This window comes from Nelumbo nucifera, chromosome 6 (assembly GCF_055504915.1).
Source record: "Nelumbo nucifera cultivar China Antique chromosome 6, China Antique-T2T, whole genome shotgun sequence".
NCBI classification, from domain to species: domain Eukaryota; kingdom Viridiplantae; phylum Streptophyta; class Magnoliopsida; order Proteales; family Nelumbonaceae; genus Nelumbo; species Nelumbo nucifera.
Window position 1 is genome coordinate 50,996,015 of NC_142654.1, and position 13,189 is coordinate 51,009,203.

The 13,189-nt window shown below is 36.3% G+C and overlaps 1 protein-coding gene across 9 annotated transcripts in view; it reads left to right on the forward strand.

Annotated features, from left to right (window-relative positions):
* The first annotated feature begins 10,691 nt into the window (after nt 1-10,691).
* The window catches only part of FIP2 (potassium channel tetramerization domain-containing protein / pentapeptide repeat-containing protein), a 95,857-nt gene continuing 93,359 nt past the window's right edge, over nt 10,692-13,189 (forward strand). For 3 of the 9 annotated variants that reach the window (XR_016077429.1, XR_016077430.1, XM_088889889.1), the window contains exons 1-2: nt 10,693-10,949; nt 11,372-11,475. Coding sequence is in view for 7 of the 9 variants with exons in the window: in XM_088889889.1 (XP_088746015.1) it covers nt 10,910-10,949; nt 11,372-11,475 (144 nt within the window). In the remaining 2 variants the exon portion in view is untranslated. Of the gene's footprint in view, nt 10,950-11,030; nt 11,234-11,371; nt 11,476-13,189 lie in introns of those variants that run through there. The other 6 variants (XM_088889883.1, XM_088889887.1, XM_088889888.1 and 3 more) reach the window with 6 other exon arrangements.

The window sequence follows — 13,189 nt, forward strand, 5'->3', positions numbered from 1 at the left end:
ACCTTGGGGCTAATGTAAATCTGCTCCCCTCTATTATTTATGAAAGGTTCAAGATCGGCAAGTTAAAACCTACCCCGGTAATTCTGCAACTCACTAATCGGTCAATCAAGACTCCTCGAGGTGTTATTGAGGGCGTCATTGTCAGAGTAGAGGATTGTTACTTCCTAGTGGATTTTATCGTCCTACACATGACCCATACTGAGGAACTGAACCATAACCCGATAATCTTAGGATGTCCATTTCTAGCAACTACCAATGCAAATATCAATTGTAAATCGGGAGAAATGGACATTTCATCTGGGGAGCAAAAAGTCCGATTAAATGTATTTAGTGCTACTAAGTATTCAAACCTAGGGGAAGATGAGTTCAAGGTAGATGTAGTGGATGACATTGCCGATACCCTGTCTACCCTTTGGTTAGCCCAATTTGAGCCCTGTTTGTGTAAAGAATAAAGCGAGTCTGGAAGTGTAGATGTGAGAAGTGAGTGAAGGCGTAGCTGAAGACGTTAAATTTAGTGCTAGTTAGGAGGCAACCCAACGAAATTTTATTTTAGTTGTCTTGTTAGAGTTTGTCTTTTCTTTTGAATAAGTTTTAGAATTCAGTTGGCAAATCCTAAACTCCTGTTGAATTCTTACTTCTTGATTGTTCCCTTTGGCCCAAGTCCCTTTTGCATCATTCTAGTCATGCCATTGGGAACAATGGCATTTAAGTTGGGAGTGAGGAAAGAGATAAAGTTTTGAAAATTTGACAGAAAAAAAATTGAGAAGCTAAGCCTTTAAATATGTAGAATTAAAATTTCACTAAAAAATTAATTTTTTTTTCCATTAAAAGATATTCCCGAACAAAAAAAGTTAAAGAAACTGATAAAAGAATATTGAATTTTATAGAGATTGGTAGCAAGTGACAGGAGTTAAATTAGTCTTGTTTGAATGTTGTCGAAACTGTTTAGAAATTGAAAATACTCCCAAGTTTTCCCTTGTGAAGATAAGAAGAGAAAAATTGAGAAATCAAACGAAAAATTCTTCAAATTAATAGAGATAGTGGACTACCCCGAATAGTGCTGAATTTTACACAGTAGAAAAAAAGAAAGAAAAATGGAGAATAAAAGGTCAATGGAGACCCTAGACTTAGTAACCGAGTCTCTTCACCTAAGTTAAGTGTCGAGATTTGCGTCAAACGAGAAAAGGAATGCCAAAGACACTTACCTAACACTTAGTAACCGGGTCTCTTCATCTAAGTCAAGTGTTGAGATTCGCGTCAAACGGTGAAAGGTAGCAATAAAAATGTGTGTGCATATCAAGTTCAGGGGTAGAAATCCACTGTCAGAAATGATAAGAAGAATGCCTGCCTGATTTTAAAAATCAATCTCAGCTTATTAAGATAGTCTGCAAATGGAAGGGTATAAAAGATTTTTAAGCCAAGTTTCAGTAATGTTTAAAGCATGACGGTTTTACCCCTTAAACCCAATACTGATCTATACAAAGTTTGAGAATTCTAAAATCATGATACTTGGCTAATTTTGTTAGGGATGATCTTGCAATGGGAATGATCTCTTTATTCAGTGTAATTTTAAGGCTGCATTGCTAAGGGACTAGCAATGATCAAGTTGGGGGTGTGATAACTCTGTATTTTGATGCCTTACCAGGCATCATTTTAAGGTTACCTAGGCCTTAGAATAGTCAAAATGTGGCATTTTCCTAGTTAAATTCAATATTGTGACCTTTGAGGAGGGTCCCTATGCAAATGCTAGGGAAAACTGGGGAAGTTTCAGGGCTGAAATGCAGCTTTTGAGAAGTTGGTGTGAATTCCAACTGAGAGAGTGGGTGTTTATATTAAAAAATGAGCATAGAAGGGCGCCTCCTATCTACCAAACCCAGATAGGCGCCCCTCCCACTAAATTAGCAGAACTCTCTCTCGTCATTGAAACCCTAGGTGCCTCCCCCTCATCTTTTTCTCTCTTGGCCGCCCTAGGCTATCAAATCTCCACCCTCCACTTGCTCCTAACCTCTAATCTCAACCATACAAGCCTTAGTAACCTCTCATACCCTTAGATCTCTCCCTAAACAGTATTCTAGCCTTACACCTCACTCCTTAAAACTCAACCAATCACCTTAGGGCGCCCAAATCTCTGCCCTACATAATATTGGGCGCTCTCTCCTCCTCTTCTCAACTTTAGGATCTCCTTAAAACAATCCTAACCCTCCATTCTTAAATCTTAGGGCTCCCACATTTTTGCATAAACCCAAGAACTGCCCATCTTTTCCTCTCTAATCCCAGTTATGTCCACCATTCTCTATAAAAAAGGACACAAGGGGCCCTTGAGAAGGGGTTGGTTAGCCCAGTTCACAAGGTCAAGGCTTCTTGAGGGGTTCAAGGGTTACAGGAAGGAGAATGCCCAGTTCTTGTCAGGAAGGGTTCCTACAAGCAGTTTGTCCAACCTGCAACTGCCGCCACTGGAGCTGATCCACCATTTTTATTTTGTTTTATTTTCTTTCTTTTTGTTATTCAGTTTTTCTAGCAATTTAATTTTTGTAATTTTTTATTTTGGTTTGATTTAATTTCTATTTTCTTTGTCTTTTGCATATCTGAATTTTCAGTTGAACCTCTAACCTATGACCCTCTCCCTTTTTATGGGTTGATGCCTAGCCCAATTCTCTAAAATTGATATTTATTATATATATTTTAATGATGAATTTTAGCTTTTATTGATAGCCATCCACTAACAAATGAGTTTAACTAAGAACTAAAATACATATTTATATAACAAACACTTGTGGTATGGTATAGTAGAGGTGTAAATATGGTCATGTTGCCCGGGGCTCGGCACGAACTTGGACTGGCCCGGCACGGTTCGACATGACGGTCTGTGGGTCATGCTAGGCCTAGGGTTTTAGGTCCACGGGCCGACACGACCCAGCTTGTAGTCCCAGCATGGCCCGTGGCACGACTCATATATATTATTTATATATATTTATAATATTATATAAATTATAATTATATAATAATATACAGTATATATTATATTAATAAAATAAGTAATTTTTTAATTTTATTATACTAATTTATTTAATTATTGTGTATATATATATAAGCAATTGTATACACAAAATTCATATTAAATTAAAATTTTAAGTTTTTTGTCATTTTTCTAAATAAATAGCTTTGGCCCGACTTGGCCCAAAGCTCGGCCTATGGACTTGGGCCGTGCCGGGCTGACACCCAAAATTTTCATCGAGGAGGGCAGCACGGCCCGTAACAGCCCACGGGCCAACATGGCACGGCCCGCACTTTGTGCAGGCCGCCCGGAGGTCATGCTGTGCCAGCCCGATACGACCCACTTTACACCTCTATGGCATAGTGGTGGACTTATAGTCATTACAAGCTAATGACTAGGGTTTAAATCCTTTTCTCCCCTATTTGTGATTTTTAATAGGCAAGTTAGCGGTATCTCAAATTCAAATTCTAATTTGAACATTGCCTAAAATGCACTATTTAATTTACCTTTAATAACGTTTAATTAAATGTGATAATTAATTAAGAGTCATTGAATTTGAAAATTTAATATTCAGAGAGAATGAGAAAAATTAAATGTGATATTTAAAAGTTGCCAAAATTAAATAAGAAAGAAAAGAATATTAAATTCGAGAATATTCAATAAGAAAGAAAAAATATTAAAATCGGCCGATATGGACCGATGCAAAATTTTAAACCTTGGATACAAATATCGATTCATGATGTGCCAAGGGGAGGAAGATCTCATGTGCTATAGAGCAATGAAAATTTTAACTCATGGTTTGTCGAGGGCAGAAAAACTCATGTGCTATAGAGCGAATAAAATATTTTGATTCACGGTTTGACAGGGTGAAAAACTCATGTGCTATAAAAAGTGGTGAAAATATTTTTATTCACTACTTACTAAGGTGGGGAAACTTGTGTGCTATAGATCAGTGAAAATATTTTGATTCACGGTTTGCTAGGGAAAAATAATCATGTGCTATAGAGCGGTGAAAATATTTTAAAATTTTATTTTGCTAGAAAGGTAGTAACTTATGTGCTATGAAGTGGAGAAAAATGGTGATGTGTTAGTGTGGAGAAAAAATATGGGCTATGGAGTGGGCAATACTCAATGATGTGCGATGTGCTAGGGTAGTGGAAAAGCTCATATGCTATAGGGCGAGAAAAAAAGTGATTTACAATGTGCTATAGTGGCAGAAAACTCGTGTTATAGAGCGGGAAAACAATGTGATTTTATATGTGGTAGGGTGATGAAAATCTCATTATGATGCAATGAATGTTTAGAAGATGAAATTCGATTGGGGACTATTCCAAACTTAAATGAGAGATAAGAGTGGCCACCTCTTCCTCAGAAAGCAAAGATAAAAAACACATCAAACCTCAAAGACATAAACATTGGATATGCAAAAATTGTTAATCAAAGATTCACATAAAGAAATACCAATAAGAAGGGAGGTACCCCAATTAGGATCAGTAAAAAAATGATGTATCACAAAGGGATTAGTTGCTCAATTTAAAGCAGTGAAGCTGATGATTTAAAAAATGGGTACTTATGGCAAACTTCAAATGTGGGATAAAGTTGAATTTGCTTATGCTAAGTTAAGTGGTAATTTTGCCACGCTTCAAATTATTTACCTTGACTTTCCTTGATACTTAATTCCATGATGGATTGCACCCTTGTTTTTATTATTCTTCAATTCCATTCCTTGGGGTGGTTTTCTAGGTTTTCATCATCATTTTTAATTCCTTCATTAGTAGTGATTATGTTTGTCCAACATTAATTGCCAATTTATCAAGGATGGAAGAGGACTTCCAACTAGGATGAAACGTGGCCTAGTGCAAGGGTTTTGAAATGAAGGATAAAAGGCTCAAGAAAACTTAATTGCAATGGGTGTCAAATGTTTGAATCAACATCTAAGGCTTTATTCAAGGTTATCCTCATATGCTTTTACCTTCTCTAACTTTAACACTCTTATGGCCATAGATGAAAACATATTCCTCATGTCTTTCAATACTATGGGTTATGCACCCAATTGATCAAGGGGCTTTATTCTAGGACAAAATGTAAATAGGTAAGGCTTGAATAAAGATGGATTTCACTATTGGAGGATAATTTATCAACTTGACTATCGTATCTACCTTACTTTTTCTTGTTTATTCTTCTCTTCTTTTTCACGGAAATTGACTGCCCCAAATTTTTCTTGCTACCTCATTTCCTTTTTCTTTATGGAAGTTAACTGCCCCAGTTCATCCTTGCTACTTCCTTTTTCTTTTTCTTTTTCTTTCTATTTTTCTTCTTTCTTTGTTTTTATTTTAATTTGCGCATTTGCCCCAATTTTTCATATTTATTTCTTTATTTCTGCTTTTTCCTCAAAAATTGATTGAGATTCATACACACAACCGAATATTTGACATCCGTCTCCTGGGAGGGTTGGATTAAGCTGATAAAGGGGGTTTAAAGTGAAAGGGATAAAACAACTAGTCAAAAGAGGGATTTATATCATTTGATTGCTTCAACACTTCAAAACTTTTAGGTTACTTGAACGAGAGTGTTCCTACTCTTGGTATTATAATTCTTTGCCTTCTCTTATTTCCGTCTCATTCCTTATTATTTTTTTATTTATTCCTTTTTTCTATTTTCTCTTTTTCTCTTTTTTCTAAAACCCTTTCTCCAGCCCTTTGGAAAAAAAACATCCTAATAATTTGATGGATTTAACATAGAAGAAGGCCTAATGAATAAGATCAATGGACTAACTAGTAGTGTTGACAATGGAAATGAGTTTGGGAGAATAAAAATAACTGATAATGGCCTCTAGTCCTTTCCCCGATTAATCAACAAAGCACTAGGTTGTTATGACACCTTCATTCTATGTTGGCTTAGGAAATGAAACCACAAGAATGCATATCCCATCCCAATGACTTCAACCTTATTATTGCCCTGATTTGAGCCATCAATGATGGATTTGTTGTTTTGATTTGACAGGACCACCCCCTCTTTGAGCATTTATGGCTATGGACCTTCAATCAACAATCATTCTCTCATGTAATTAAGTATTTGGGGCTTATTTTAATTTTCATGATCAAAGAAAACCATGTTCATGCAATCATTTCAAAGGAAGTGGCGACTCTATGAAAAAAAGATGAATTTGTGGAACATCTAAGTAAAGCAAAAATAACAAAACGACACTATGGAACATCTAAGTAAAACTCAAGGCACCAAACCTAAGAAATTGAATTTATTATACATATTGCAAAATGAGATGATAAAAAGATGAATTTATACCTTTATTAGGAAAAACTAATTGATCCAAGAATTAGGACACTATTATTACTATATAGAAGTGACAACATGTCCAGAACCTTTAGGCTATGTTTCGTTTGAAGGAAAAGGTAGGGAAAGGAAAGGAAATATAGGGAAACATTTACAAACCTTGTATAGGTTTCCTTGCCTTTTCCCTTCCTTTCCCTACTTTTTTCTTCAAACCAAACATAGCCTTAGGTTAACCTTATCTTGTTCTTGTTTCTCTTACCATTTTTTCCCCCTTTCATCTTAAAAGAGCATTGAACCTCAAACAATGGATAACTTACACATGAGACAAAATAAAGGAAAAAAACAAAAATGTGCACATGTGTGTGTGCCATTGGTGGTGTGTATGAAATGCAAGAAAACGATGTGAGGATTTATTGGCTAAGGTAGGGTATAACCTATCAAGGGGCAACCTAAGGTTGTTCAACAAGTATGAAGAAGCCTAGAACTAGAAAATTATATTATTTGAATGGAAAGATTATTGACCATGAAATTTTACTTGATTATGAAACTTTATTTTTATTTTATTATCCCGGTCAAACCCAAGCACCATTACCCAAGTTGCCTATGTACCATTCGTGGGGGATCAGACCAAGTATAGTTTGGGTTATTTACAAATTTAAATCCAAAGCAACAGAAAATGATGCAAAACCAAAGGAATAAAACTTGCGGTATGCCACTGAAGTAGAAAGGTTCCACTATCAATAATATTCTACATTGTAAACCGGAGAAGAATACACTGATCAGTAGGATGTCTTGACATTTTATGATAATCGCAAAATGTACTCGATCTAGACCCTTGAGGAAGCACATTTGGAACTGGTTTTGGCTGAAGTGGAATTACATATCCTTCGTGTACCGGCCGAGGAAGTAACTGAGAGAGAGGCATTAGGAATGGAGCAAGCCTTCTCTTAACCCTTTTACCTAATTGTGAGGGAGTAGCATGACACTTCGTGTACCAGTCGGATTGTAGCATCTTGATAAAAAATTATGCTCAATTATCTTTCCAAAAGCGACTATGCCTTTGAAATTCTTAAAATTCTGATACTTCATGAATGTATCTCCTCCAAAGGGATACTTCATCTCCTCCAAAGGGGTGATACTTCATGAAATTCTTAAAACTCTAAGTTCCTTAGAAACAAGTTGATCATCTCCTCCAAAGGGATGAGAGTTTTCAATGGAGTAGTAGTAGGTTTCATCGATGTACATATTTAGCAAAAGATTCCTCTAATGCTTTCCACATGGCTTCTAATGTCTCTCTTGTTGGGGCCAGATCTATGCCATATTCAAACCTATCTAGAAAAGTTGTGACCACTTGGTTCCAACTTCCAAGTCTTCTTCTTATCTACTCCAAGTTATGTAAACCATGCTAGTGCTTTACCCTCCAAACTCTATTGGAAAAGTTGAACAATAACATTCTCATATGCTTTAAGTTGAAAAATCTCTCACAGTGTGTGCTCAGGTGCACTTTAGGACAACTTCTTCCATTATACTTCTCAAAGTCTAGAATTTTGACCCCCTTTTGGTAGCTCCACCCCTGGGTATATGCATAGCTTGTTAAAGTCTTGCATAGGAGAGGTCTAAATGTGCCTTATCTCCTCTAAAAGGGGTACAATTCATCAGGGAATTAAATATCTAAGACAATTAAGTGATCAACCATTCGAAGTGTGGCATAATTATCAATCAACCCAGTTTGAGCAAATTCAATTTTATCCTTCATTTGAAGATTGCCATAAGCACTCAAATTGATAAATCATCACCTTCACTACCTTAAATTGAGCAACCATTTGCTTTGTGAAACACCCTTTTGATTGATCTAAATTGGAGAAAACCTCCTTCCAACTAGTATTTATTGATGTGAATCTTTGATTAGTAGTTTTGTGTTTCTAATCTTCATGTCATAGAGTGGAGAAATATATACCAACTCTTCAAAAGCACTATCAAGAAAATCTATGTTAACACTTTAAGAAGTATAAAAAAATACACCAATAGCCCTAATCTTTGTCTAATTAAACCATTAACTAGAGGTTGTTCATATCATCAAATAGAATCAAAAGAGAGTTATTCTCATTATATTTGTTTTCTTACTACCAATTTCATAGTGTAATTTATCTCCATATTTCATGTTAATTCAATGTAGTAATGTAAAAGAATAGTATAATCGGGTAACTCATGAATTAGCCCAATATAACTTATACGGGATCATTACAGTGATGTGTGTCAGCCCGTATATCGTGCAGTATTGGTCGATACATCCAATATTCAAAGGCGTATTGAGGGCGTATCAAACAACACACTATAAAAATTAGAGGGTGGTATGATTTGAACCTAAGACACCATTGCCCAACAATTAAACATGTCATTAACCACTAAGCTAACACTCGTTTAACAATAATAAATTAAATACATTAACTTGTATTCAATTTAATGTCCACAATCAATTCAAATAAATAACATATATTATATCCAACCACCCAATTATAAATTAAAAAGAATAGTATTTAAAATTATTATTTTATAAATTAATAAAACAAATAATCTATGAAATCCACATTTATATCAAAATATGATATTTAATCTCAAGAAATTTATACAAAATAATTGTAAAGTTGTATGATATCTATGCATCTTACTATAAAATTGTAATGTATTTCTTAATATATATTTTCTATGTATTTATACACTATATATAGTTATTTTAACATTAAATTTAACGTTCGATACAATACCTAATACTAATACTTTAATCCTAGTATAATACTATTCTTTTTCATCATTCTTAATATTTGTATCATACTTTATTTCCTTTTATGTATTATAAAAAAAATTCTTTTATATAAAAAGAAATATTCTTACGGTACATAGATCATGTATTGGAACGTGTTTGGAGGGATTTTTATTGTCCTCGGATTAGGTGGGGTTCATTCAATTTACTCCACACTAGTCATAAATGTAAGTGGCGTGAATAGGACAATAACTAAAAAAGAGTACAGATCGCCTGCAACAAAACATGTTCCAACCCTCTACTAACAATATATCACGCCACACATCTCATACATGGCGAGTCTCAGTTTCGTGGTGAGATGTGCATCATTAGATCTATTATGTGTTTGGAATTGTGAGCATTTATTCACTAAACATTTGCACTTGATTTGTTTGCAAAACCGAAAAAAGCAATAATGAAGCCATTTATTTTCACTTAGGCGCCACTAGATGCCATTAGACACCACATTAGCAAAACAGTGAACAAATTGCCTACCTATTAGGGAAGCACTAAAATAAAGTTTCCCCCAGCAGTAGGCGCACACATAAATCAAAGCCTACTTTTTCGAATCTCTATGCGTATGGATCCACATAATGGGGGAAATGCTGAAGTGGCGCCTACGTGGTAGCGTTTATTCAATAAACGCCCATGGTTCCAAACACATGCCTAATTGGGAGAGGGTTGGAACTTGTTCTGTTGGCAGAAGATCATATATATAGGTCCCATTTGGCACATCTTTTTGCATGGGCTGTCAGCTTTTTAGAAGCTTGACAACTCGTGTTTTCTTATTTTCCTGTTTGGTTGGGAAAAAGTCTAGTCGCCGAAAGTTACAACCCTGAAAAGATGTGGAAATCCTAATTCGGTCTTTAAGCTGCTAAGATCTTAATGCAAAAGCTTACATTGGCTTTTGACTGTTAGATCTACTATAAGATCTTCTAAAAAAAGACTTGCCAAATGACCTCTAAAACAACCACCAGTGCACGGATGCAAGTGCTGTGAACGAGACAACGAAGAGGATTCTATGAAGAGGAAATCCTAGAGGTGTAAAGTAGGCCGTGTTGGGCCGTGCCGCCCTCCCTAGTGAAAAATTTGGGGGTCGGCCCAGCACAATCCACGACCCAGGCTCGTAAGGGCCCGTGTTGTGCCATGGGCCAGGCTAGCCGGTGGGTCGAGCCTTGGGCCAAGTCGGGCCGTGCATTAGGCCAAAGCTATTTATTTAAAAAATTGATAAAAAACTTAAAATTTTAATTTTATATGAATTTTGTGTAAACAATTGCTTATATATACAATAATTAAATAAAATAGTATAATAAAATTAAAAAAATTATTTATTTTATTAATATATTATATACTATACATTATTATATTATTATAATTTATATAATATTATATAAATATATAAATAATATATATGGGCCGTGGGTGACACAGCGCGCTTGGTCATGCCGTGCCGCCCATGGACCTAAAACCCCATGCCCAGCATAGCATGGGCCATTGTGCCGGGCATGGCCTGTGGGCTGTCGTGTCGTGCCTTGCCGCGCCTCTAAAATCCGGATTCGGCTGCAAGTTCTGTGAGGTGGGAGTGAAGAGGATGTTGTGAGTAGGGATTTTCCTTCGCAGAGGACGATACAAGATGGTGCACAGCCATCAGGGCAGCGAAGTGTCGGGCTTACGGCGTTATTTAGGGAAAAAATAGGGGTAATAAATTAAAAATTTCGTTCTTCAGCCCCACAATTAAGAAAACAAACAGTGATTAATTCGCGATGACGTCTGCTAGTTTCTCTGTTTCTCTGGTGCTTCTCTAGCAGCGGAGAACAACGACGATGACGTCTAATTCTCTTTCGTTGGTTCGTCTTAATATAGGTAAATAACTTTGAATCTCTTTCTAATTTCGTGTTTTAAATTTCATTGTATCTGTTCTTCTTGGTTTTCTTGGAAGCAACATTAATCGGTATTGCAGTTAATTGTTGAGATGCCAACCCTAATTTGCAGTTCATCCAGAAGAAAAAGAATGAAATTATAATATTTTGTTGTTCTTATTTGGATTCTTTACTGAAGAATGTGTCAGTCTACTAAATCTTTGAAATTGTCTGAATTACTCGCGTCTTTAGTTCCCGTTTTGCTTTCATTACATTCGCGAGTAAAATGTAAGCTATTTTCATGGTTATGTTGTTGCTTGTTTCTTTTCGCCTTCTTTTTATCCTTTTAGTTGAGGTTGTTTTAAATGATTTCTTTATTTTAATATGGAGAATTCGTTCAACTTATAAATATTTTCTGGTTACTAGGAGGGAAAAAATTTTGTACAACGATTGACACATTAACCCAAAGGGAGCCTGATTCGATGCTTGCTGCGATGTTCAGTGGCCGTCATACATTGTGTCAAGAAAAGGTACTTCCCTGCTATTGTTGTAGAACTTATGTTTTATGATTCTGCTTTACCATCTCTGCTATTTAACCATGCCATCACGATTTTAACATTGAATTAAGGTGCCTTGACTTATGGACATAAAAGTAGCAATGTCAATAAAGCTACTTGGTGCTGGTGCAATGGTGAAGTGTAAATGCCTCATTGATTAGGGCTTATTCTACGTTGTTCCATTAGGCTCAGTTTTGAAAGAGTACAAATACAAATATGTACAGTACAAAAACATACAAAATGCAAGGTTTTGCACTCTACATGTTTGTATTTGTATTCCTTCCGAACTGAGCCTTAGTAAAAACCCCATCCTCTAATCCCCGGAAAATTTTTCAAGGTCATTTTAATTACTAGAGTCCTATAATCGCAAGTCAAACCCTAGGCAGATCTCAGTGAAGAAGAAGACGGAGAGCTTTGTTCAGGTGACAAAATGGAGAAGAGTATTTCAGCTGGAGAAGAAGAAGATCCTATGGAGGAGATAACAAACAAAGGGAAGAAGAGTCTGAAAATAAGGGAAGACTGACGAGCAATGATCCTAATGGACTCAGAAGTGGTGGACTGGTTTAAAGGCTTCGTAGATGGTTTATTATTCGCAGAAAGAATACAAGATGGGGAAATGAAACGACAAACAATGGGAAGAGATTAACAGTAGAAAATAGAAGGAATAGGAATGGAGGATTTATTTTATTAACAGAGTTCTATGGCAAAGGGAGGAAACAGATAGTATGCCTACCGGAGGGACAAGCTAAACAGGGGTGGAAGACAGTCACAGGTGCACTTGATGAGTCAACCAGAAAAAAGGGAGCTCCTAAATACTGAAGAGCAAACTTTGAGGGAAGAACAAAATTCGGTGGAGGTAAGTGAGAGCTTAACTGGGAAAACAAGCCAGTTAAAACAAAAAAATAACAAGACTACTCTCATAACAGTACTTTCAACAGATAATAGTTCGAAAATATTGTGGGATGGAAGGAACGTGGACTGGGATAAGAGGAAGGTCGTGAAAGTAAAAACAGAGGTTGAGGATTGGAAAGAAGTATTGCAAATCTTGATGGAGACACTTCAGCCAAAAGAGAAAATTACCCTTATCCCCTTTGAAAAGAGTAAAGCAATTCTTGACATGGCCGAACATCAGATTGAGAGTAGAATCCTAGAAACCAAACTTGGCCAGATTGTAGTGGAAAACTGGTCGCCCTCCTGTAACGAATTGAACATCTCTCAGAAGACCACAATTATCAAGATTCTGGGGTTACCTTTTAACCTTTGGCAAGAACACATCTTCCACAAAATAGCAGTGGTTTGTGGTGGTGTGTTGGAAGGGTTTTGCGTGCAAAATCTTCAAGTGGCAAAACTCAAAGTGGCAGGAGTAAGATCTCGAAAAATACCAAGTATGGACATCTTTGCTGATGAATGTTGGAGAACGGTGTGGTTGGCGTCGGAAGTCGAAGCAAATCTCTGGAACAATTCAGAGGAAGAAGAAGATGCTGACATGGAATTTTGGAGGCCATGTGGTAAGAGCTGGGTGGACCGCTCGAAGGTCAAGTTGACCAGGAAATTATGGAAGCTGAAAAGTTGGGTAATAGTCTAAAGGACTCTTTGCCATTTAAGGGAGAATTTTCGAAAAAATTTGAATGGGATCCAACGGCCCAAAGGAAGTCCTACTCTAAGGTGCTGCGATCGAGAAGCGGGC